This window comes from Thamnophis sirtalis, unplaced genomic scaffold, assembly GCF_051295495.1.
Source record: "Thamnophis sirtalis isolate CommonGarterSnake01/CBP01778 unplaced genomic scaffold, rThaSir2_p1.2 scaffold_1, whole genome shotgun sequence".
Lineage (NCBI taxonomy): Eukaryota > Metazoa > Chordata > Lepidosauria > Squamata > Natricidae > Thamnophis > Thamnophis sirtalis.
Window position 1 is genome coordinate 174,673,904 of NW_028261381.1, and position 24,188 is coordinate 174,698,091.

The window sequence follows — 24,188 nt, forward strand, 5'->3', positions numbered from 1 at the left end:
TTTTTCTTGAAAATAAGACTGGGTCTTATATTAATTTTTGCTCCAAAAGATGCATTAGGGTTTATTTTCTGGTTAGGTCTTATTTTTAGGGAAATACTGTTCTAAACGCATCCATCTGGCTGTCAATTTTAACTGGGGCTTATTTGGGGTGGGTGCGTTGGGCTTATATTATGAGCATCCTAAAAAAAACCATGACAGACAGACAGACAGACAGCAGAGAAAAAGAAGGATAGATGGATAGAGAGAGATGGAGGGATGGACAGTAGACAGATAGTAGACAAAGAGATGGCTAGATAGATGGATAGAGGGATGGATGGATGGATGGATAGATAGAGACAGACAGACAGACATGAATCAGAAAGGATGCTTGTGAAACTCTGCAGAGGCAAAAACAAAGATATTCCCTTCGTGTTTGTTTATTGGATTTATGTTTGTTTATTGGATCATGTGTCAGCCATGTAGCCACTTCCCCTTGAATGAAGAGACAGTTAGACAGAAGATCAAAAGCATCCAGGAGCCATCTTCTTAATCTTCTCCCTGATTCAGGTGGCAATTGAACTTCACTTTTTCTTGCAAAAACTCTGGCTAACTTGATTAGAATTTAACCAACTTCGTTTTAAAACCGTTCGCTTAATGACCTTTCAAAGTTAAGATGCCCCCCCCCCCGAAAGGATGCTTACGGCCCAGTTCCAATGTCTGACCCACTACGACTACAGTCACGCGACTGCATTTTTACGATGTTTCAACCGACAACTGGCATTTATTTTGTGTTTTTTTTGTGGCAAAACGCCCCAGGAAGAATGGTGGGTTTGTTTATATGACTGCCGCAAGAAAAAGCCATCAACTTTCAAAGGCCGTTAAGCGAATGGTTTTAAATCAAGGACGACTTTTAGCTAAATCAGGTTCGGTTACTTGCGTGATTCACTTTACAATCACCGAGACGACAGTGTCGTAAGTCGAGCACCACTTGTATTGGGTTAGTTTTTAAGGGGCTTGGTTGGAATTGTAATGCCAAAAACTCCAGTTAAGGGGTGTGACCCTCTCTCTCTACCCTTCGCCCTGCCCAAGTGGGAAGGGACTGAGCCAGAGGTAGGTTCCTACCAGTTCGCACCAGTTCGGTAGAACCGGTTCGTCAAATAGCAATAGCAATAGCAGTTAGACTTATATACCGCTTCATAGGGCTTTCAGGCCTCTCTAAGCGGTTTACAGAGTCAGCATATCGCCCCCACAGTCTGGGTCCTCATTTCACCCCACCTCGGAAGGATGGAAGGCTGAATCAACCCTGAGCCGGTGAGATTAGAACCGCCGAACTGCAGATAACAGTCAGCTGAAGTGGCCTGCAGTACTGCACCCTAACCACTGCGCCACCTCGGCTCTTTTTAATCTACTGAACCGGTTAGAAGAGATTCCACCAGTGGACCTGGAAAGCAGGCCACACCTACAGAAGAGGTTCCAAATTTTTTTGAAACCCACCGCTCACAGACAGACAGACAGACAGACTCACACAGAGAGAGAAAGAGAAAGAAAGGAAGAAAGAAAGAAAGAAAAAAGAAAAAAAGAAACAGTGAGAGATGAAAGAAAAAAAGGAAAAAGGGACAGAGAGACAAAAGGAAGGAGAGAGAGAGAGAGAGAGAGAGAGAGAGAGAGAGAGAGAACGAGAACACATGGCCAGCAAGCCATTCCCACCAGGTCACATGGCCGGCAAGCCACTCCCACAAAGGAGGCCACACCCACAGAGTAGGTTCGAAAATTTCTTTGAAACCCACCACTGGACTGAGCTTCTGTCTTTCCCAAGTGTCGGGGCACATGGGCTTAGTAGTCCAGGATTCGAGAAGTCTTGAGTTGGGGAGGGTTGTTGAAATTCCTTTGTATCTTTCTGCTACTGTTGAACTGTCACATCTTTGTCTAGGGGGCGGAGAGCAGCACAGTCTGGGTGCTTCTACAGCGACCATGCACAGCTCAAACACGGGGGTCTTCTCCCTCGGCCTCCTGGGGGCTTACTCCGACAGCGATGACAGTAAAAGTGATTGAATTATTGAATGGAAAAAGAGACCTGTAAGGTTGCAAGAAGACCTTCTCCATCCCCCCCCCCCCCCGACACTTCTGAGGAGAGAAACTTTTTAATTCCGTGGAAATACCAGCTGAAATCTGAAAATGTCCTACTGGATAAGACCGCCACCCATCACTTTTCCCGCCAGGCACAAAGAGCAAGGAACATTATTTTGTTTTTTCCCCAAGGTGAAATTGGCTGAGAGAGTGGTGTCCTTTCTCAAGTATTTCTTGGTGCATGCCCTTTCTCAAGTATTTTTTGGCGGCCCGGCTGGGATGGACAGAGAAAAAACGGGGCCAGATGAGTGGCGGGCCAGCGTGCATGCGCACATGGGCTGCTCAACTCGCTTGGTTAGCGGATTTGTGCACAAACACATCCGCACGAAGCTCAACTGCAAATTGAGCTGCGCGGGCATGCCTGTGCGTCCAGCCTGCCACTCCCACGGCCCAGTTCCAAATAGGCCATTGCCCAGTAATGGGCTGCATCCCAGGGTATTGGGGACCCCTGGCTTAATGACCTCTTGAAAGACTGCAGGACCAAACCATCTGATGTTCTCAGCTGAATAAAAATCTTCTCACCCCATCTTTTCCTGGTGTCTAACTCAATATTCCTCAACCCCAGCAACTTTTAAGATGTGCCGACTTCAACTCCCAGAATTCGTCTTAAAATTGCCGAGATGGAGAATTGCTACTTTAACGGACCTGAAATGGAAGAGACCATAATTTACCCTGGCATCTTAGTCAGAAGAAGACGATCCTGTCCAGATTAGTGGACATCCAGGGTGAATCCCCACAATGTTACTATTTCCCAAATCCACCTTTTCCTCGTGGCAGCCCGTAAAAAGAAATAAATTTCAACTTTGCTAGAAATGTTACCTGTGACGGCAGCCTCGTGGATTTAATCCCCTCTGTTCTCAAGCGAGATCGGTGCGCAGGTAAGTCCTCAACTTACCACCATTCGTTTAGAGACCCATTCGAAGTTACAACGGCACTGAGAGAAGTGACTGAGGACCGTTGAAATGTATTTCAACGGAAGTAGCTCAGGTTGGTAGTTGGCCTTGTTGGTCTGAGCTTGGCAATTTGGTGGCGAACGTTTTGTCACCCTTCGAGGAGGCATCGTCCGTGTGCTTTGAGTTGGGCTCGTCTATCACAGCGCTGGCCTTTCAATGCCTTTGTTTTAATGTGATGCAAATTAGTCTGGGTGTTGTTTGTCTGACAAGTCAGACCATGACTCAGAAGTAGCCGAACCTGTTACTCACCTTAGGATCGCCGCAGCCAGTCCTCCCACTCCCTGACAGCTGTCGTGCCGCTGCCTGCCTTCTGTGGCCACTCGCGGCCAGACCCCACATGGTTCATTACATCTATGCCACACTCACAGCAGGAGGGACGCATGGCTTGTGCTGTTCAACAAGCGAGCAGCGGCACTAGTGTGCCGTGCCACGCAGTGTCCTGCTGTGAGCAGCGGCACCGGCGTGACAAAGTCTTGCGGTGTCCTGCCACCAGGGGTGGCACCAGCATGATGCACCACCTGATGTCCAGCTGCAAGCAGCTACAGAAAGAGACTGGTGTAACAGGTGTCAGGGCATGGAAAGCCCGGCTGCAGAGGTCTTAAGGTAAGTGGATTCAGGGCCCATGGGACAGCTCCATCCCCCCCAGCCCACCCTAGCTTGATTTTTTATGCCTGTGCCTCACCCCACCTCGTATCACCAGATAGTGGGTGGAGCTTAACTAGGGCTTATTTTTGGAGCAGGACTTATATTAAGCACGAGCGTGAATACTGGACTAGGCCTTGTTTTCGGGGTAGGCCGTATTTTCAGAGAAACACGATAGCAGTGGTGGGATACAACCGGTACACCCTGGTATGAGCGTACCGGTGGGAGCACCTGGTACCGTTCTGGTACGGTGCTGTGGAAGGCCTACCTGCCCGCCCATTCTCCTTACCGGTATTTGAGCTGATCGGGGCTTCCGCGCATGCGCACGGAGCATACAGTGCCTACGTGATGCTCTCCCGAGCAGCTGGAGCATTGCAGGCGGTAAGTACGCATGCGTGCGCTGCACACAGGCATGTGATGGATGCCCGGCCCCGTTGCACCGGACCGGTTGCAACGGGATCCGGAACCCACCACTGCACAGTAGTAGCTCGGGTTGGTAGTTAGGTTGTTGGTTTGAGCTCTGAGCTTGGCGATTTGGTTGCCAATGTGTCGTCCCCATTCGAGGAGACGTCTTCAGTGCTCTTCGGATTGTGCTTGTCGGGGGGAACTCTGGCCTTTAAACAACCTTTCTGAGTCCTGGTCTGATTTTGGGTTGTGTGACTTTAGGTCTACCTATTCCAGGTGTCGGCACCCTTAAACGCTCTAAAGAGCCACAAAGGTCCTAACCGGAAGCCCCCTGTTCAATTCTGGAGCTGACCGGAAGTCCGGTTCCCCCACCATAGCGTCTCCTCCTAGCGCAGCATCCTTTTTCCTCTACCTGTCCAAACCGAAAGCCCTATCAATTGCGGAGCCAACCGTCGACAGGGAGCCGCAGCAGAGGGATGAAAGAGCCACATGCGGCTCCAGAGCCACAGGTCTTTGACCTCTGACCTATTCTCCCTCACCTATTCACACTCACAATCGCACAACCCAAGATCAGACCAGGACTCAGAAAAAGGCACTTAGAGGCCAGGGCTGCACAATCCAAAACGCACTGAAGACGTCGCCTCGAATGGGGATGACATTTTTTGCAGCCCATTCTCCAAGCTCGGAGCTCAAACCAACAACATATAACCTCCCAGTTCGCCTGGCTAACCAGTCCAAGGAAACAAGCTGGCTTCCCTTTGGCTCCCGAGTTCCCAGGCCATCTGTCGGCCTTCGCAGCCCATCTGCAGGATGGCTTCCCGAGCAACGTTTTTGGCACGCCAAAACGCACGCAGCAGCGTTTTGAAGCTCCGAACCAAAGAGGTTCAGGAGCCTCTCCTGCTTCCTCCTGGCTGGGTGACATTGCAACCAAAGCCCCCACGTGCTCAGAGCGACAGATTGGCTAGTATTTACAGATAGTCCTTGACTTTACGACCACAAGGGGGACTGAAGCTTTAGTGAGCCGGTCTTCATTTTACTAATTTATTATTATTTTTTTGCCATGGAGCCCCTTCCTGAGGGAGATGGGCGACTAAGAAATATAATTACCTGCCAATTACTCCCACAGACCCATTAGATCACACAGAGCAGGCCTCCTCCTGGTTCCGTCTACCAGCCAATGTCATCTGGCCACTACCCGGGGGAGGGCCTTCTCTGTGGCGGCTTCAGCCCTTTGGAACGAACTCCCCGCAGAGATCCGGACCCTCACCTCTCTCCAGGCCTTCCGAAAAGCCGTTAAAACCTGGCTGTGTCGGCAGGCCTGGGGTTGATGAGCTCCCTTCCCCTCTCGAATCGTGTGGCTGTTGGTTGTTTTACATGCCCTGTATTTTTTGTGTAGTTTTTGTGTTTCCCTTCCCCTCCTTGGGTTTGTGCGCCGCCCTGAGTCCCGTTGGGAATAGGGCGGCATATAAATAAAATGAAATTTGAAACTCGAAACTCGAAAATATAAATATAAATAAATAGATGGTGGTTGAGATGAGCAAGGACCAGAAGAAGGAGAGGAGGAGGAGGAGGAAGAGGAGGAGGAAGATAAGAAGAAAAGAAGAAGAAGAGGAAGAGAAGAAGAGGAGAGGAGAAGAAGAGAAGGAGAAGGAGGAGGAGAAGAAGAAAAGAAGAGGAAGAGAGAAGGAGAAGAGAAGGAGGAGGAGAAGAAGAGTGGAGGAGGAGAAGAAGGAGAAGAAGAAGAAGAAAAGGGGGAGAAGGGGAGGGGAAGGGAAGGAGATGAAGGAGTGAGGAGAAGACAAGAAACAATGGATGGAAACTAATCAAGGAAAGAAGCAACCTGGAATTAAGGGGAAACTTCCTAACAGGACACTTACAGGTAGTCCTTGACTTACAACGGTTCATTCAGTGACCATTCAAAATTACAACGGGACTGAAAAAATGTAACTTATGGCTGTTTTTCACATTTCCATTGTAGCCTCCCCAGGGTCACATTTGGCCGCTTGGCAACAGACTTATATTTATGACGGTTGCCGTGTCCTGGGGGGGGGGGGAGAGGATGGTGATGGCCACATGATCCCTTTTTGAGACCTCCTAACCAGGAAAGTCCATGGGGAAGTCCGATTCACTTAACGACCGTGTTACTAACTTAAGAAATGCAGTGATTCACGTAACATGGGTGGCAAGAATAATCGTAAAATGGGGTAAAAACTCAACTCGACAAAATGCCTCCTTTAGTAACAGGCATTTTGGGCTCATTTTTGGTCATAAGTCGAGGAGTATCATTATATACCAGTTGCCAAGCACCTGGATTTTGTTTATATGACTGCGGGATGTTGTAAGTGTGAGGACCGGTCGTAAGTCACCTTTTTCAGTGTCGCCATAATTTCAAATGGCCGTTGAACAAATGGTCGTAAGTCAAGGACCAGCTCTAAATGTTATTTTAGATTTTTAAATTTTTCTTTGCATTAACATTATTATGTATCCCACTCTTGTTTATTACGACCGAAGCCATCTCGAATGTTGGAATAAAAGATGGCTTTGAGGGAGAGAAAACCCAGCCAAAATAAATGAAATTTCCAGTCGAAACCTCCGGACTTCTGCAGGAAAAGAAATTTGTGATGCAGGCAGCCATTTCACATCAGTCTGTATCCCATGGCTGATTTTTTCTCCCCCCCAGAAAGGCAAGACGGGATCAGAAATGTGTGCTTTTTAAATAATATATCACGCCGCCTTCCAAATCAAATTCCCAGGACGCCGTACATAAAAACTGACGTAATGAAACAACTGGTTTTACAGAACCCCTTTGGAAAAATCCTGTCAGCCGAAGGGGGAAGAAAGAGAAACTGCCTGATAAAAAAACAGCCATAAAACCGCACTGAGAAATCAATGCTGGGTAAGGGGCAGGTAAGAAAGGAAAAGACATTATCCAGCAGAGAGAGAGAGAGGGAGAGAGAGAAGGAGGGAAGGAGGGGGAGAGAAAGGGAGAAAAGACAGGGAGAGGAAAAGGATGCGGAGGAAGAAAAGACATTATCCAGGGAGGGAGGGAGAGAAAGAGAGCGAAGGATTGGGGGGGGGAGAAGGAGGGAAGGACAGAGAAAGAAACGGGGAGGGAAAGAAAGAGAATGAGAAAATCCACAGTGGAGTTAAGCCCACCTCTGACCAGGCTTCCATCAGAAGGCCTCAAGAGGTTCTGTTGTGGATCTGAACTATGAGATATGGTTGGGGATGATGATGGGTGTTGGATTTGCATTTGGGTAAGGTGTGAGCATAATATATAAGAGAGAGAGATTGTTTGACAGAGGGAGAGAAGAAGGAGAAGGAAATGAAGGAGTGAGGGAAGGAACGAAGGAGAAGGAGGGAGGAAAGAAAGGAGAAGGGAAGAAGGGAGGGAGAATAAGGAAGGAGAAGGGAGGGAAGAAAGGAATTGAGAAAGAAGGAACAATAGGAGGATGGTAAATATATAGATTAGATATTGATAGATGATAGATGTCAACTAGATGATAGATGGATAGATAGAGATAGACAGGTAGATAGATGAAAGGGAGAGAAATAAATACAGATGAGAGATTAGATAAACAGATTTGAGCTAAATAGAGATTGGTAGATGAGAGAGAAATAAATAGAGACAGATATGAGAGATAGATGATAAATAGAGATATAGGTAGGTAGGTAGGGTAGATGAGAGAAATCGAGACAGACATTAGATAGGCAGGCAGACAGGTAGGTAGATGAGAGAAATAAATAGATATGAGATAGAGAGAGGAGATAAATAGATATAGGTTGGTAGAGAAAAATAGATATGAGGTAGGTAGGTAGATGAGAGAAAAATAAAGAGAGACAGATATGAGATAGATGAGAGGTAAATAGAGATAGGTAGGTAGATGAGATAGAAAAATAAATAGAGATAGATAAATAGAGATATAAGGTAGGTGAGAAAAATAGGGACAGATATGAGAGAGAAATGAGATAAATAGAGATGTAGATAGGTAGGTAGATGAGAGAAAAAGAGACATGAGATAAGTAGCTAGATAAATGAGAGATAAATAGAGAGGTAGGTAGGTAGGTAGATAAGAGAAAAATAGAGACAAATATGAGAGAGATGAGATAAATAGAGCTATAGGTAGGTGGGTAGGTAGATGGGAGAAAAAGATGTGTGTGTGTGTGTGTGTGTGTGTGTATTTAGAGTTACAACCCCTGGTATGTCCAAATATTTATCCCTTTATTTATCAGCACAAATACAACATATATATTAGATTTTTACAACCCCTGGTAAGCCCCAATTATGGGAGGAAGCTAACTGCTTCCATCATCTGTCAATCGGCTCGTCACAAGAGTCCATCACAACAGAAACCCAATATTTTTACTGTTGCCTTTGTTATATTTGTGTTTTTTTATTTGTGCTATATATATACACACACACACACACACACACACACATATATATATATATATATGGTAGGTAGGTGAGAAAAATAGAGACAGATATGAGATAGATGAAAGATAAATAGAGAGGTATGTAGATGAGAGAAAAATAGAGATAGATAAAGAGAAATAGAGATATAGGTAGGTAGGTAGATGAGAAAAATAGAGGCAAAGATGAGAGAAATAGAGATATAGGTAGGTGGGTAGGTGAGAAATAAATAGAGACAGATATGAGATAGATAGGTAGATTTAGAGAGAGGGTAGATGATAAGGTGTTGATAGAAGGTAGATAGGTAGATGAGAAAGAGAGACAGACATTGGAGTCAGCAGGAACTGAAGTTGGGGGGAATGTTATGGGGAGGGAGGGGCAGTCTTGAAATGGAAAAGAAAGGGGGGGAAAAGGGCCTTGCAGCCCCAGGGCTAGAAAAGGTGTTCCATCAAATCCCCCCCCTCCAGCATCAGTCACCCAGCCAGGATGACAGCTGGGCCCTGGGGGGGGGGGGAGGCAGAGGCAGGAGGGAGCTGCGTTCAGAGAGCTGGCTGCCCTAAGGTTAATGGCAAACCCAGCAGGCACCCAGCCCAGCAGCGAACCCCAGTGAGGCTTCCTCTCGGCTCTGCGGGGTTCAGTGCTTTGGGCCAGCCAGGCTGGTTTGGATCAACGGCGGTCCAGCGTATTTGGACAAACTCAACCCTCAGTTATTGTGATCCTTGAAGCAGGCAAAGTCCTCTGGGTGAAGTCCAGGTCTCTGGGTTCGATCCCATCTAAAAAGCAGCCTCACGGTTCAACCTGAAAGCCTGCTGGCTGGGAATGCTGGGAGTTGGAGTCCACCTTCAAAGCTGAGAGACACTGGCTGCAACCTAACTTCCTTCCTTTCTCCCATCTCCTTCCTTCCTCCATCCCTCTCTTTTTCTTCCTTTTTCCTTCTTCTTTTCCTCCCTTCCATCCTTCCTTCCCTTTGCCTTTTTTCCTCTGTCTCCCTTTTTTCTTCCTCTTTTTTCCTCCCTTCCTTCTCTTCTCCTCCCTTCTTCCCTCCCTCCCTTTTTCTTCCTCTTTTTCCTCCCTCCCCCTTTTCCTCTCTTCCTCCCTTCCCCTTCTTTCGTCCCTTCCTCCATTTTTCTTTTTCCCCCTCCCTCCCTCCCTCCCCCCTTTGTCTTCCTTCTTCCTTCCCTTCTCCTTCCTTCTTTCCTCTGTCTCCCTTTTTTCTTCCTCTTTTTTCCTCCCTTCCCTCCCCTCCCTTCTCCTTCCTTCTTTCCTCCCTCCCTTTTTCTTCCTCTTTTTCCTCCCTCCTTCTTTTTCTCTCTTCCTCCCTTCCCCTTCTTTCCTCCCTCCATTTTTCTTCTCCCCCTCCCTCCCCCTTTTGTCTTCCTTCCCTTCTCCTTTCTCCCTCTTATTTTTTTTCTTCCCTCCTTCCTCTTTTGTCTTCCTTCCTCCCTCCTTTTGTCTCTCTTTCCTCTGTTCCTTTTCTTCATTCATTGGAGCATTTCTAGTGGAAGAACCTTCTATTAAAACATTCAACCACTTGAGAAAGCAGGAATCTGAAACGGCAACAATAACAATCCAATGTCCATTGCTCCGGAATGGCGTCTCCTTAAAGAGGCTTACCAGAAGCTAAGTGTCATTAAGGAAACAACACAAGCGTGCAAATGAGTAAATAAATAAGGACGAAAAACACGCAACAGCGTTGATGATTTCACCGGTGGCTGTCCTGGGCCAGAGGCACAGGGAGAACCTTCCTGGTGTCTGGGACCATTCGTGTCCTTCCATTCAAATAAAAAAATTAACCTTCCCATCATGGCCAAACTCGGGAGTTTTCAGAAATCCTGGGTTCCCACAACCGCCTAACTCTCCCTGCCTAGTTGTTCCACACCTTGCTCTGGATCTCCAACCTCCGCAATCCAACAAAGATGTTGAGGGGAATGGAGGCTAAAACATATGATGAACGGTTGCAGGAACTGGGCCTGGCTAGTCTAGTGAAGAGAAGGACGGGGGGGGGGGGGGGGCATGATAGCAATCTTCCAATATCTCAGGGGCTGCCACAGAGAGGAGGGGGGGGGGTGTCAAGCTGTTCTCCAAAGTACCTGAAGGCCAGACAAGAAACGATAGATGAAAATGGATCCAGAAGAGATTCAACCTGGAAATAAGGAGGAATTTCCTGACAGAATGATCAAACAGTGGAAGACAAGTTGCCTTTGGAAGTTTTTGCAGCTTTATCATTGGAAGCTTTCAAGAAGAGATTGGACTGTCACCTATCAGAAATGGCGTAGGGTCTCCTGCCTGGGCAGGGGGTTGGACTAGATGACCTACAAGGTCCCTTCCAGTTCTGTTCATTTGTATCTGGGCATGGCTAGTCTAGTGAAGAGAAGGACCAGGGGAGACAGGATAGCAGTCTTCCAATATTTGAAGAGCTGTCACAGAGGGGAAAAGGACAAGCTATTTTCCAAGGCACCCGAAGGCCAGATGAGGAATAAGGGATGGAAACTGAACCAGGAGAGATTCAACCTAGAAATGAGGAGGAATTTCCTGACAGAACAATCAACCCGTGGAACAGACGTTGCCTTCAGAAGTTGTGGGAGCTTCATCCCTGGAGGCTTTCAAGAAGAGACTGGATTGGAATCTGTCTGAAATGGCGCAAGGTCTCCCGCTTGGGCAGGGGGTTGGACTAGATGACCTGCAAGGCCCCTTCCAACTCTGTTCATCTGTCTGTTAAACCCAGCTCAACGAGAACCGCCGCCAGCATTTGCTTGCCAAGCCATTGCTCGGGGCTTCCCTCGGGGTTGGTCTGGATGGCCTCTGAGTTCCCTCCCCAGCCCCTACCAGCCTCCGAGGCCCCTGATGACTGCCATGCCCGGATCCTTGCTTTTTTCTGTTACCTCAGGAAGGAAGGTGCTTGGCTGCTGATGCTGCTCAATTGAAAAGCATCCCTTGTATATATATATATATTTTATGATGGAAAAAAAATCAGGGACAGGATATCTCTCCTGCACGCTTCGTTTGGTGCCAGGCCGAGGGCGCATGATAGATGTCTCGGTTACCCGGTGACCTCCAGCCGTGCCAAAAGACAAAGAGGGCTGCCGCAGCCCCCAGGAGCTGGCAGCTGAGCCCTCCCCCCTTCTGCGCCCACCCACTCTTGTCTTGCTTAATGGAGATTCATCTGCCGGCGTTACGGTTTGCTGGCTGCAGCCATAACTCATCGCCAAGACAGGGAGGGACGTGGGGGACTCCCCCCTCCCTGTAAGGCCATTAATAAAGACGCCCCCTCCCTCCCTCCTTTCCTGTCTACCGCCAAAAAAGACCAGCTTGGCAAAGAAGCTGTCGCGGAAGGAGGCTTGACAGGCGCACGAGCCAAGTTCTATTTTTGCATTGCTTTATTATTATTATTATTTTATCTTGCAAGCGATGGGCACAGATTTTTCAACCTAGCAGGATAAAAAGACTTCTTGAAGGAATAAGTGAGGAAGGGGCGAATGGGGCAGGAGAGAGGATTTCGGGATGGGTCCGGAGCTGTTCAGAAACACACACGCACACACCCCAAAACCCCCAAGGACTCATTGATGGCATTCGTACAATACCGCAAACCTGAATAAGAGAATAACGGAGTTGGAAGGGATCTTGGAGGTCTTCTAGTCCAGCCCCCTGCTCAAGCAGGAGACCCTCTACCATTCTAGATAAATAACAGAATAATCGAGTGGGAAGAGATCTTGGAGGTCTTCTAGTCCAGCCCCTTGGTCAAACAGGAGACCCTCTACCATTCTAGATAAACAACAGAATAATAGAGTGGGAAGAGATCTTGGAGGTCTTCTAGTCCAGCCCCCTGCTCGAGCAGCACCTATACAAGTGATGGAGAAGCATTTCAGCACCGAGTGCCGAAACTGGAACATGCGTGCATGCGTGTGCATATGCGTGCGCCGGAGAAGCAGAAACCCGAAGACCAGCTGGCTGGCACATGCATGCCAGTTTGGGGGGGGCATGTTCAGGCTGTTTTGGGGGCTGTTTTCAGGCCATTTTTTCGGTTCGTTTTTCTCCTGGAAAACAGCCGAAAATGGCCCGAAAAACACCCTGAAAATGGCCTGAAAACCACCTGAAAATGGTCCCAAAAATGGTCTGAAAACCACCCCAGAAATGGCCCAGGAAATGCCCTTCTTTTTGGCCATTTTTCAGGCCGTTTTCCGGGGCCCCAGCACCCGCAAAGAGCAACTGGCGACGGTATGCGTGCCCACGGAGGCCTCTGTCATGCCACTTCCGGCACGTGTGCCATACATTCGCCATCACGGACATATCCCATTCTAGACAAATAACAGAATAATAGAAGGGACCTTGGAGGTCTTCTAGTCCAGCCCCCTGCTCAAGCAGGAGACCCTACACCGTTCCAGACAAGGGGTGGTCTAATCTCTTCTTAAAAACCTCCCATTTTTAAGCGCCGACAAATTCTGAAGGAACGCCGGTCCACTGATTACCGGTATGCCTTGACTTATGACCACAGCTGAGCCTCACATTTCTGCTGTTAAGTAAGACGTTTCTTCAGTACATTTCCCCGCTTTTTTACAGTCTTCCTGGCCAAAGGTGAATTAGAAAACCATTAAAAAAATAAAGACAAAAAGCCGTCTGCCCAACGAAGGGAGAAGTCTCATTCTCCCTTATTTAAATTATGCAATGATATATTTGAATATAAAATCTAATTTTCTATGGGTTTTGGAAGCCTTGCCCGGTGAGTGTTTTTCTTCCTCATTTTCCCCCTTGGAAAATGAATGGTTTTCTCTGCAGTCATTGCTAAATAGACCATTCCTGTATCTTCTGTCAGTCTTGCCTTGATATAACCCGACAAAGTGATATAATGATCGGATTTAAGAATAATCTCCACCCTGCCCATCTCTTCAGTTTTATTTGAAGCCGAATTCCCAAGCAAATCCAGAAGAGATGATTTGCTTCCCCTTAAGAGCCACTCAAGTGCCGGCATCTATAATTTAGCCCAAATCCTCAAATATCTCACTGCGTGTTCAATACTCACCAAGCAGAAACATATTCAAGCTTTATTGTAAAAAAAAAACCTCAATATAACAAGAATTCTCCTACCTAATCCAAGCAGCGATTCAGTCAATCTCACCTTATTTAACTAGTAAGATTGGTTTCTTGCTTTATAAAGCTCGATGTCTCCAGTTAACGCTTTAGCATAGAATCATAGGAAGGGGCCTCAGAGGTCATCTAGTCCAGGAGTCACCAACCTTTCGGGACCTCAGGGACCACTAAATTCATAATTTTAAATCCCGCGGATCGCTAATATGACCTGCCTAATGACCAGCTGGGTGGGCGTGGCTAGGTGGTCATGCGATGGTGGGTGTGGCCAACTTGATGTCACTCATGAGAGGTGCCTCGCCGGCCTCTATTCGCCCCTCCTCCTCTGCCTGCCCGGGCTCCTTAGGGCCCCAACAGGAAGCAGTTGCTGGAGCTAAGCAGCCGCTACGAGAAAGAGTTGGGAAAACAGCTCAGTTCAAATTGGATCGGACCGAGAAGGAGGCTCAGCAGAAACACTTCACTGAGGACTAGGAGCATGGGTTTTCCAAGCAGAGGGAAGACCTGAGGGAGTGCAAGGCCAGGTACTGGCGCCTGGAGGCTCAGTGGGCTGAGATGGTCAGCCAGTTCCAGCCCATGATGCTGTCCCACTGGAACGAGGCCCTCTGGCTCTTTACCACCATCCGTGCTTCCCTCCAGCCTTCGCCCAAAGGCCCCCACCAGGAGGCTGAAGCAGACCCCGAGCCGGAATTTCTGCCCCCCTCCAACCTGTACAAAAAGACCCCGAAGGGGGAGACTCTCTGCAGCAACACAAGCGTTCATTGCACGTATCCATCCCAGGGGCCGTAGTTTGAGGATCCCTGATTTAATGCAATATTAAAAAATGTAAATAATTTTTCTGCGAACCACCAAAAATTTTCTCACGGACAGCATGTTGGAATGGTGACTATCCAGAAGACTGTTTCTCTTCACTGGTGGCGTTTAAAATAAGGTGACCAGATTGGTAAAGAGGGACACCTTTGACCAGGGGCATGGGCGGGTTGATTAAAAATTTTATACGGAGCAACAAAAATTTTCATACAACGCAAAAATAGTATTGTAATTTTTTTTTCTTTCAACATAACTACAATTTACAAATATAAATTGTAACTGTTGGAGAAACACACCCCCCCCCAAAGGCACAAGGACACAATAGGCAAAACCTGGCTCAAAAACAGTCTGTAAGCGTTCCAAATACCATGTAAAATTAAATCAGAGTCGAAGCCAAAACTATGATTAAAGTTCCAATTTAATAAAGCAGGCATGTTGGCATAGTGCTATGCGATTCCGACTCTGGAAGTTACATCAGAATCCCACCCAGTGAAAAGTTCATGATCTTGCCCCCACACCCACAGTCCATCCCATGGTCCAATCTTCTTCTTCCACACTGGCGTCTACGCCTAACTATTTCCATCCAGGATGGGCCTTCTCCAGGTGCCATCAGCTGGACAATGCCAGCTTGTGACGCCTCGGAGTAGGGCCTTCTCTGTTGCTGCTCCGGCCCTATGGAACGAGCTACCCCCAGAGATCCGGACCCTACCCACTCTCATGGCCTTCCGAAAAGCTATTAAGACCTGGCTATTCCGGCAGGCCTGGGGCTGTTGACCTCTGGATTGAGGTCCATCCCCGCTTAGATTGGGTACATGTTGTGTCTTTTTAAATTTGTCGTGTTTTATCTGTTTTTAATTTCTCTTAATTTCTGTTTCTGTAAGCCGCCCGGAGTCCTCCGGGATTGGGCGGCCTATAAATTTAATAAACAGTTAAACAGTTCAGGTTTGGAAGACAAAAGATGACCTTGAGCTTCTAGGAAATAATTTCTTATTTTGAAAACAACACATTCTACCCTTTGCTAAATCCCCTCCCCTTAATACGAGTGTGGCAGGCCTAAGATTCTTAAAGGAACCACTGCAGGCCTGACACAGTCCGTAGCACGACAAAACCGCGCTCGACTAAGCCGTGCCCGATTAAACCGCGTCGCTGATGTCATCAACAGGGCGACAACAGCCAGCGCGGAGAAAGAAGGGCGCTTTAAATAGCGCTTCGAAAGCAAGCCGATTCAACTTAAGGTAAGGGTTAGCTGTAGGGTTAGCTTTAGGGTTAGCTTTAGGGTTAGGTTAAGGGTTGGGGTTAGGTTTAGGGTTAGGCTAAGGGTTAGGATTAGGGTTAGGGTTAGGTTAAGGGTTAGGTTTAGGGTTAGGTTTAGGGTTAGGTTTAGGATTAGGTTAAGGGTTAGGTTTAGGATTAGGTTTAGGGTTAGGATAAGGGTTAGGTTTAGGGTTAGGTTTAGGGTTAGGTTAAGGGTTAGGTTTAGGATTAGGTTTAGGGTTAGGTTAAGGGTTAGGTTTAGGGTTAGGTTAAGGGTTAGGTTTAGGGTTAGGTTAAGGGTTAGGTTTAGGGTTAGGTTAAGGGTTAGGTTAAGGGTTAGGTTAAGGGTTAGGTTTAGGGTTAGGTTAAGGGTTAGGTTAAGGGTTAGGGTTAGGTTTAGGGTTAGGTTTAGGGGGGTTAGGTTTAGGTTTAGGGATTAATTTTAGGTTTAGCGTTTACAACGTGCTTCTGTCTCCGCACTATTGTCGTGCTGTTGAGGACGTCAGCTACGCGGTTTTGGCGAGCACGGTTTAGTCAAACGCGGTTTTGTGGTGGAACCGACACAGTCACTGTGAGAGGCACCTTGGAGTCCTAGCCGACCGATCCCTTAAACATGAGCCAGCTGTGTGCGGCAGCCGCCCCAAAAGCCAATACGATCCCTGGTTGTATAAACAGAGAATCAAAATCACACGAAATTTCCGTGCTGCTTTAGAAAACCTTAGCAAAGCCACCCCTGGAATAACTGCATCCAGTGTTGGTCCCCACATTTCAAAAAAGATGTTGAGACTTTGCAAAACAAAAGTGCGAACAAGGGCAATTAAAATGATTAAAGGCCTGGAAACTTAAAACACATGAAGAACGGCTGCAGGATTTGGTTAGTCTAGAGAAAAGAAGGACCAGGGGAGACATGATAGCAGTCTTCCGATATCTCAGGGGCTGCCACAAAGAAGAGGGGGTGAATTAATTTTCCAAATCACCTGAAAAGCAGGACAAGAAGCAACGGATGGAAACTAACCAAGGCGAGAAGCAACCTGGAATGAAGGAGAAACTTCCTAACAGCGAGGAGAATGAATCGGTGGAACAGCTGGCCACCAGACGTTGTGGCGGCTTCTTCATCACTGGAGGTTTTCAAGAAGAGACTGGACAGCCATTTGTCTGAAGTGGTATAGGTTCTACTTCTTCTGGGGGGGCTGGACTAGAAGACCTCCAAGATCCCTTTCAGCTGATTCTGATTCTAAATTGCCACTTTGCCGAGTTTCCGGAAGCTGGAGAAAAAAGAATATTCTCCACAACACAATGAATTTTCCAGCCTCCCATCCATCTACTTGAGATGGACATTTTGTGATCGATGCAATCACTCATTTCTCTCCCTCTCTCTCTCACTCTCTCACTCTCACTCTCTCTTTCTCATCTCTATATCTATCTATATCTATCTATCTATCTCTATCTATCTATCTATCTCTATCTATCTATCTATCTATCTATCTCTATCTATCTCTATCTCTATCTATCTATCTATCTATCTATCTATCTATCTATCTATCTATCTATCTATCTTTAGTGTGACAACCCCTGGTAAGCCCCAATTATGGGAGGAAGCTAACTGCCTCCATTATCCATCAATCAGCTCGTCACAAGAGTCCATCACGACAGAAACCCAATATTTTTACTGTTGCCTTTGTTATATTTGTGTTGTATTTGTGCTGATAAATAAATAAAGGGAGACTAGTATAGATCTATTTCAAGCTATTTAGCTCTCATCAGCTAGCACAGGTTCTAATCCCAGAGCTAAATAGCTTGAAAAAGATCTATACTAGTCTCCCTTTATTTATTTATCAGCACAAATACAATATCTATATCTATATCTATCTATCTATCTATCTATCTATCTATCTATCTATCTATCTATCTATCTATCTATCTATCTATCTATCTATCTATCTATATCTATCATCCATCCATCCATCCATCCATCCATCCATCCATCCATCCATCCATCCATCCATCCATCTATCTATCTATCTATCTATCTATCTATCTATCTATCTATCTATCTATCTATCTATCATCTATATATATAGTAATATATATTGTAATAATATAATAATGTAGTAATAATGTCCAATTATTATATCATTTTACTTTAACTAAAGTAATTTTATTTTAAATAATTCAATCAAGGAGAGAAGGAACCTGGAATTAAGGAGAAGCTTCCTAACAGTAAGGACAATTAACCAGTGGAACTGCCTGCCTCCAGAAGTTGTGGCTGCTCCGTCACTGGAGGTTTTTAAGAAGAGACTGGACAGCCGCTTGATAGTTGAAATGATGTATGGGTTCTCTTGCAGGGGGCTGGACTAGAAGACCTCCAAGGTCCCTTCCAGCTCTATTCTACTCTAAGCCACCATCTAAATTCTAAAGCGGGGATAAGCAAGCATTTGTCCACTGCTCTCTTGAAGCATGAAACGATTGATGGCAGCTCCCGGCTGACAGCAAATTCCATAATTTAACTCTTCAATCGGCTTCAAAGCTTTGATTCTTTCAGTTCTAAATCAATGCAGAGGGCAAGGAAATCTCTTTATCCACTTTCTTTTTATACCTTGCATGATTTTTTTTCCCTATACTTCAATCGGGTCTTTCTTCTTTGCTCCAACAGGGAGGAAAAAATCCAGATTTTTTAAATCTCCTCTGTTCCCTAATTGTTTTGCTTAAACTCAAACAAAAAGCTATTCTATTCTATTCTTTTCCCTTCTCTCTCTCTCTCTCTCTCTCTCTTTCTATTCCATTCCATTCCACTCTATTCTATTCTGTTTTATTTTATTTTATTTTATTACAGGTAGTCCTCAACTTAACAACCACAATTCAGCCCAAAATTTCTCTTGTTAAATGAGACAATTGTTAAGTGAGCTTTGTCCTATTTTATGGCGTTTCTTGCATCAGTTGTTAAGTGAATCACTGCAGTTGATAAGTTAGTGATTCGGTTGTTAAGTGAATCTGCTTTCCCCCTTGACTTCCCTTGTCGGAAGGTCACAAAATGGGGATCACATGACCTTGGGATGCTGCGACGGTCATAAATCTGAGTCGGTTGCCAAGTGTCTCAATTTTGATGATGTAATCATGGGAACGCTTGGAAAGGAGGTATGTGAAAAACAGTCATAAGTCCCTTTTTCAGTGTCGTCGTAAGTTTAAACGGTCACTAAGTGAACTGTTGTAAGTTGAGCACTGCCTTTGATTTGATTTATTTTATTTTACATTTTATCTTATTTTTATTATTTTATTTCATTTTTGATTTTATTTTATATTTATTTATTTTATATTTTTCATTTGTTTTCATTTTATTATTTTATTTCATTTTTGATTTTATTTTTATTATTTTATTTCATTTTTGATTTTATTTCTATTGTTTTATTTCATTTTTGATTTTATTTTATATTTGTTTTCATTTTATTATTTTATTTTATATTTTATTTCATTTTCATTATTTTTATTATTTTATTTCATTTTTTATTTTATTTTTATTATTTTATTTCATTTTTTATTTTATTTTTTATTTATTTATTTTATATTTTATTTTCATTTTTTTCCTTTTTATTATTTTACTTTATATTTCATTTCATTTTCATTATTTTATTTTTATTATTTTATTTCATTTTTGATTTTATTTTTATTATTTTATGTCATTTTTGATTTTATTTTATATTTGTTTTCATTTTATTATTTTATTTTATATTTCATTTCATTTTCATTATTTTATTTTTATTATTTTATTTCACTTTTGATTTTATTTTATATTTATTTATTTTATATTTCATTTTCATTTGTTTTCCTTGTTATTATTTTACTTTATATTTTATTTCATTTTTATTATTTTGTTTTTATTATTTTGTTTCATTTTTTTATTTCAGTCGATATTTATTTATTTTGTATTTTATTTTCATTTTATTTTTTTGCATGCTTTCCCAGCCCTAAGAAGCATTTTTTCAAGCTCTGGGCAGATCGCTCTGAAAGTATTTTTCCTTCAGATGGATATCCAGCCCTAACGATATTGGCAATTTCATCTTTAATTCCCTTCCTAATAATTCTACCCGAAGGTTCTGCATTTATTTATTTATTTTTGCTGCAGCCGTGCATTTCGGCTGACGCTTTCATTGAATTTTGCACTGCGACTCCATATCCCATCCGTGATCAGTCACTGCCAGCTCTAATCCAGTGATTCTATGTATGAAGTTTGCATTTTGCATTCGGTACAAAAAAAACCCACAATAAAGTGTGACTTTTCCCTGTTTTTATTTTGAATAAGTCTGCCATTTTTCATTTCTGAGGCCGTGTCCTCACCTTACGACCACAATTGAGCCCCAAATGTCCATTGCTAAGCAAGACAGAGAATTTTGCCCTATTTTACCCCCTTTCTTGTCCCCGTTATTAAGTGAATCACTGCAGTTGGTAAGTTAGTAACCCAGTTGTTAAGTGAATCGGGCTCCCCCCCCACGTTGACTTGGCTTGTCAGAAGGTCGCAAAAGGGGAATCCCCTGACTCTGGAAGACTGCGACTGTCATAACTATGAGTCAGCTGTCAAGCGTCCAAACTTGGATCACATGACCATGGGGACGTTGCAATGGGCATAAGTGTGAAAAATGGTCATAAGTCTGGCTTCCCCACTGACTTTGCTTGTCGCAAGTGATCACATGACCCCGGGACACTACGACCGTCATAACTATGAGCCAATTGTGAAGCCTTTCAATTTTGATCTTGGTGCCATGTATGGACGCTGCCACGGGCATAAGTGTGAAAAATGGCCATAAGTCCCTTTTTTGCAGTTCCGTTGTAACTTTGAACCATCACTAAATGAACGGTTGTATGTTGAGGACTGCCTTTAACAGAGTTCTTCTATTACAACACCACAACTATAAAATTATTCAAACAATACTTGGCGTTTAATCTATTAATCCAAACCTGCTTTGAGAAGACACTTCTGTGTCTTCTTAGCCAGGGGAACTACCTGTCACATGAAGTCCTGAGTTCTTCACTCAAATCGGTGGTCTCCCTAATCATTTTTCCTTTGCTCTTTCAAGCCATATTTCACTACCGATAGTCCTCAACTTAATAGCCATTTGTTTAGCGTCCGTTTCAACATTACAACGGCACCGAAAAGAACCGTTCCCATGGCAATGTGATCAAAATTTGGGCCCTTGCCAACTGCCTTGTATTTATGACAGTCGCAGCATCCTGGGGTCACGTGGTCCCTGTTTGATACCTTCCCAGCGCCGGATTCACTTTACAACAACACGATCCACTTAACAACAGCCGTGATTCACTTAATAACAAAAACGATCACACAATCAGACGTAGCTCATTTCACAAACGCCCTTTGCTTAGCCAGGGAAATTGTGCTACTCGTTGTAGGCCGTAAGTCGAGGACTCCCTGTGCAGACAGTCCTCGACTTACGACCACAATTGAGCTCAAAAATCTATGTAGCTGAGTCAGAAATCCGTTAAGGGAGTTTTGCCCCGTTCTACGACTTTTCTTAAGGGAATCACTGAAGTGGTGAAATTAGTCACCCGGTCATTAAGTGAAGCCGGCTTCCCTCATTGATGTTGCTTGTCAGGAGGTTGCCAGATGGGATTGCCCCCTCCGAGACACTGCGACCGTCATAAAGACGAATCAGGGGTCAAGCATCTGTATGTAAATCACCTGACTGTGGAGATGCTGTAATGGTCGTAAGTGTGAACAATGGTCGTAAGCCCCTTTTTTCAGGGCCGTTGCAACTTTGAATGGTCACTAAATGAACCATCGTAAGTTCGAGGACTCCCTGCATTGCTTTATCATTCTGATCGTTATCGTGTTTGAAATATCTCCAGCGATCCGGTGCAAATTTCTCACTGCCTGCTACCTTAAGATTAATCTCCTCTTTTATTTGTCTTTTATTCTCTTTATTCTGGAGTCTGAGTGAGGGGAAAAAAATCTTTTTTCTTCTCTTTTTCACCGTCCACGTTGCGTTCATTAAATGGCTGACGTTTTCTTTGTCTCCTTAATATTTAATCTTTCACCCAGATGCTACGTTCTCCTTTTCCGCCTTTCGCAAGAGCCCTCGTAATTTCTGCTCGAAATAAGTCAGCCTCACAAAAACGATGATTATTCAGCCTGACTAGAAACCCAGAATGTAATTTGCCAACTCGATCTGCATTTTTGGCCGTTTATATTTTCTTATTTTTATGGCTCTCTTCTCTTCTCGCACCTTAGCGAAGTAGTTGGTTGAAGCGGTAATTAGTCTCGAGCATTTAATCATTCCGTTTATTGCTGGGTCTTGTTTTTTTATTTATTTTTCGTTTTATTTTATTTCTTGCTTAATTTAATTAGAAGCTTTTACGCATTTTCATGGATTTTTGTCCGCGTTCTTCCCAGTCTGTTAACGGAACTGGCCGGCACCAATAATTAAAATAGTATAAAATAGAAAATGATAGGATAGGATAAGAGAAAGAGAGAATAGAATGGAAGTTGGAAGGGACCTTGGAGGTCTTCTAGTCCAACCCCCTGCTTAGACAGGAAACCCTGCACCACTCAGACAAATGGTTATCCAACATCTTCTTTAAAATATCTTCCAGTGTTGGAGCATTCACAACCTCTAGAGTGAAGTTGTTCCACCGATTAATTGTTTTCACTGTCAGGAAATTTCTCCTTAGTTCTAGGTTGCTGCTCTCCTTGGTTAGTTTCCACCCATTGCTTCTTGTCCTGCCCTCAGGTGCTTTGGAGAGTAGAATAATAAAATTACAGAATAACAGAGATGGAAGAGATCTTGAAGGTCCTCTAGTCCAACCCTCTGCTCAGGCAGGAATCGCCATCCCAGTAATGGTGTGTGTCCCTTCGGCACCGTTTTTCACCCTTAGGAATCCCTGTGGGCACATGAAAGACACTTGGCAACTGATTCGTACTTATGACCCACAAAATCGATGGGAAAACCAGATTCATTTCACAACCATATTACTGACTTACGAAGTGCAGAGATTCACTTAACATTGGTGGCAAAAGAAAGTTGTAAAATGGGGTAAAATTCACTTAACAAATGTCTCGCTTAGCATCAGAAATTTTGGCCTCACTAGTGGACTAACTGTATTAGAAGTTATGACGGTGATGAAGAAGTGACGTACAAACCAGTTCTCGCAGCTACGACCACATTATTGTGATTTCTCTTTCTTTCTTTCTTTCTTTCTTTCTTTCTTTCTTTCTTTCTTTCTTTCTTCCTTCCTTCCTTCCTTCCTTCCTTCCTTCCCTGTCTTCTCTATCTTTCTCTTTCTTTCCCTTTCTTGTTTTCTTTCTCTTTCTCTATTTCTTTTTCTCTCTTCTCTTTATCTTTCTCTTTCCTTCTTTCTCTTTCTCTTTCTGTCTCTTTTCCTCTATCTTTCTATTTTTTCTCTCTTTTTACTGTTTTCTTTTTCTCTCATCTCTTTCTTTCTCTCTCTCTTCCTCTTTTTCCTTCTTCCTCTATTTCTTTCTGTGTTTTCTGTCTTTTTCTTTCTATCTTTCTGCCTCTCCTTTCCTCCCTCCCTCCCTCCCTTCTTCCTTCCTTCCTTCCTTCCTTCCTTCCTTCCTTCCTTCCTTCCTTCCTTCCTTCCTTCAGTTTATCTCTCCAATGGGTGCTATAATGCCAACTATATGTGAAGATTTTTAAAAAAATAAATAAATGATCAAGAGTACAACAAATGCAAAATATCCTTTCTTATGCGTGAGTGTAACTGTGTCTTTGTGTGTTTTCCCAAACAATGCCCTTGTATCAAATGTGCACTCACCCAGAACATAGTACCACAAGTGCATGCAAGCACACTTGCCTTTTCAGCTGACACTTGTTCAGGGAGACACTCCAACAGGAACAGGGCGTGTTTTACAATGTGCCAGAAATTAAAATTCTTGCAACGCTCCTATTTTTATAACCGTAAGGACCATCTAGAAAAGATGGAGAGCTGTGAAGTGGCTGCGAAATTCTCTTGTTACTATCTATATATAATGCTGTATGATTATTTGAAATAATATGATTATTTCATAGAAGGAAAGGCCTTAAAGGGTTTTGGAAGGGATCTGGGAGGTCATCTAATCTGACCCCAAAGCTGCCTCTGCAGCTTTGACAGATAAAACAATCCTGGACAACAGTTCATTTAGTGACTGTTTCAACTTACATTGACACTCAAAAAAAGGGATTTATGACTGATTTTCACATGCAGCTTCCTCATGGTCGCATGATAAAAAATTGGAGTGTTGGCAACTGATGCATTTTTATGACGGTCGCAATGTCGGGAGTCACATAATTTTTGCGACCTTCTGACTAGCAAAGTCATTGGGGAAGCCAGATCCACTTAACAAACGTGTTACTAACTTAACAACTAGATTGAGCCACTTAACAACTGTGGCAAGGAAAAGTGGTAAAACAGGGCAACTCTCGCTTAACAACTGTCTCGCTTAGTAACAAATATTTGGGGCTCAAATTGTAGTCTTAATGAGGCCAGGTACAGATAAATTCAGCAGCCATGTTATTAAC

General features: G+C 44.2%; 1 protein-coding gene across 4 annotated transcripts in view; it reads left to right on the forward strand.

Annotated features, from left to right (window-relative positions):
• Positions 1–24,188, forward strand: part of YJU2 (YJU2 splicing factor homolog) — an 84,183-nt gene that overhangs the window by 20,670 nt on the left and 39,325 nt on the right. Inside the window, exon 8 of one of the 4 annotated variants that reach the window (XM_087703342.1) lies at positions 10,011–10,201. The exons of 2 other annotated variants lie outside the window; for them this stretch is intronic. In XM_087703342.1, coding sequence (XP_087559468.1) covers positions 10,011–10,144 — 134 coding nt within the window. In that variant the 3' untranslated portion in view covers positions 10,145–10,201. Of the gene's footprint in view, positions 1–1,909; positions 2,932–10,010; positions 10,202–24,188 lie in introns of those variants that run through there. One more of the 4 variants, XM_087703343.1, reaches the window with a different exon arrangement.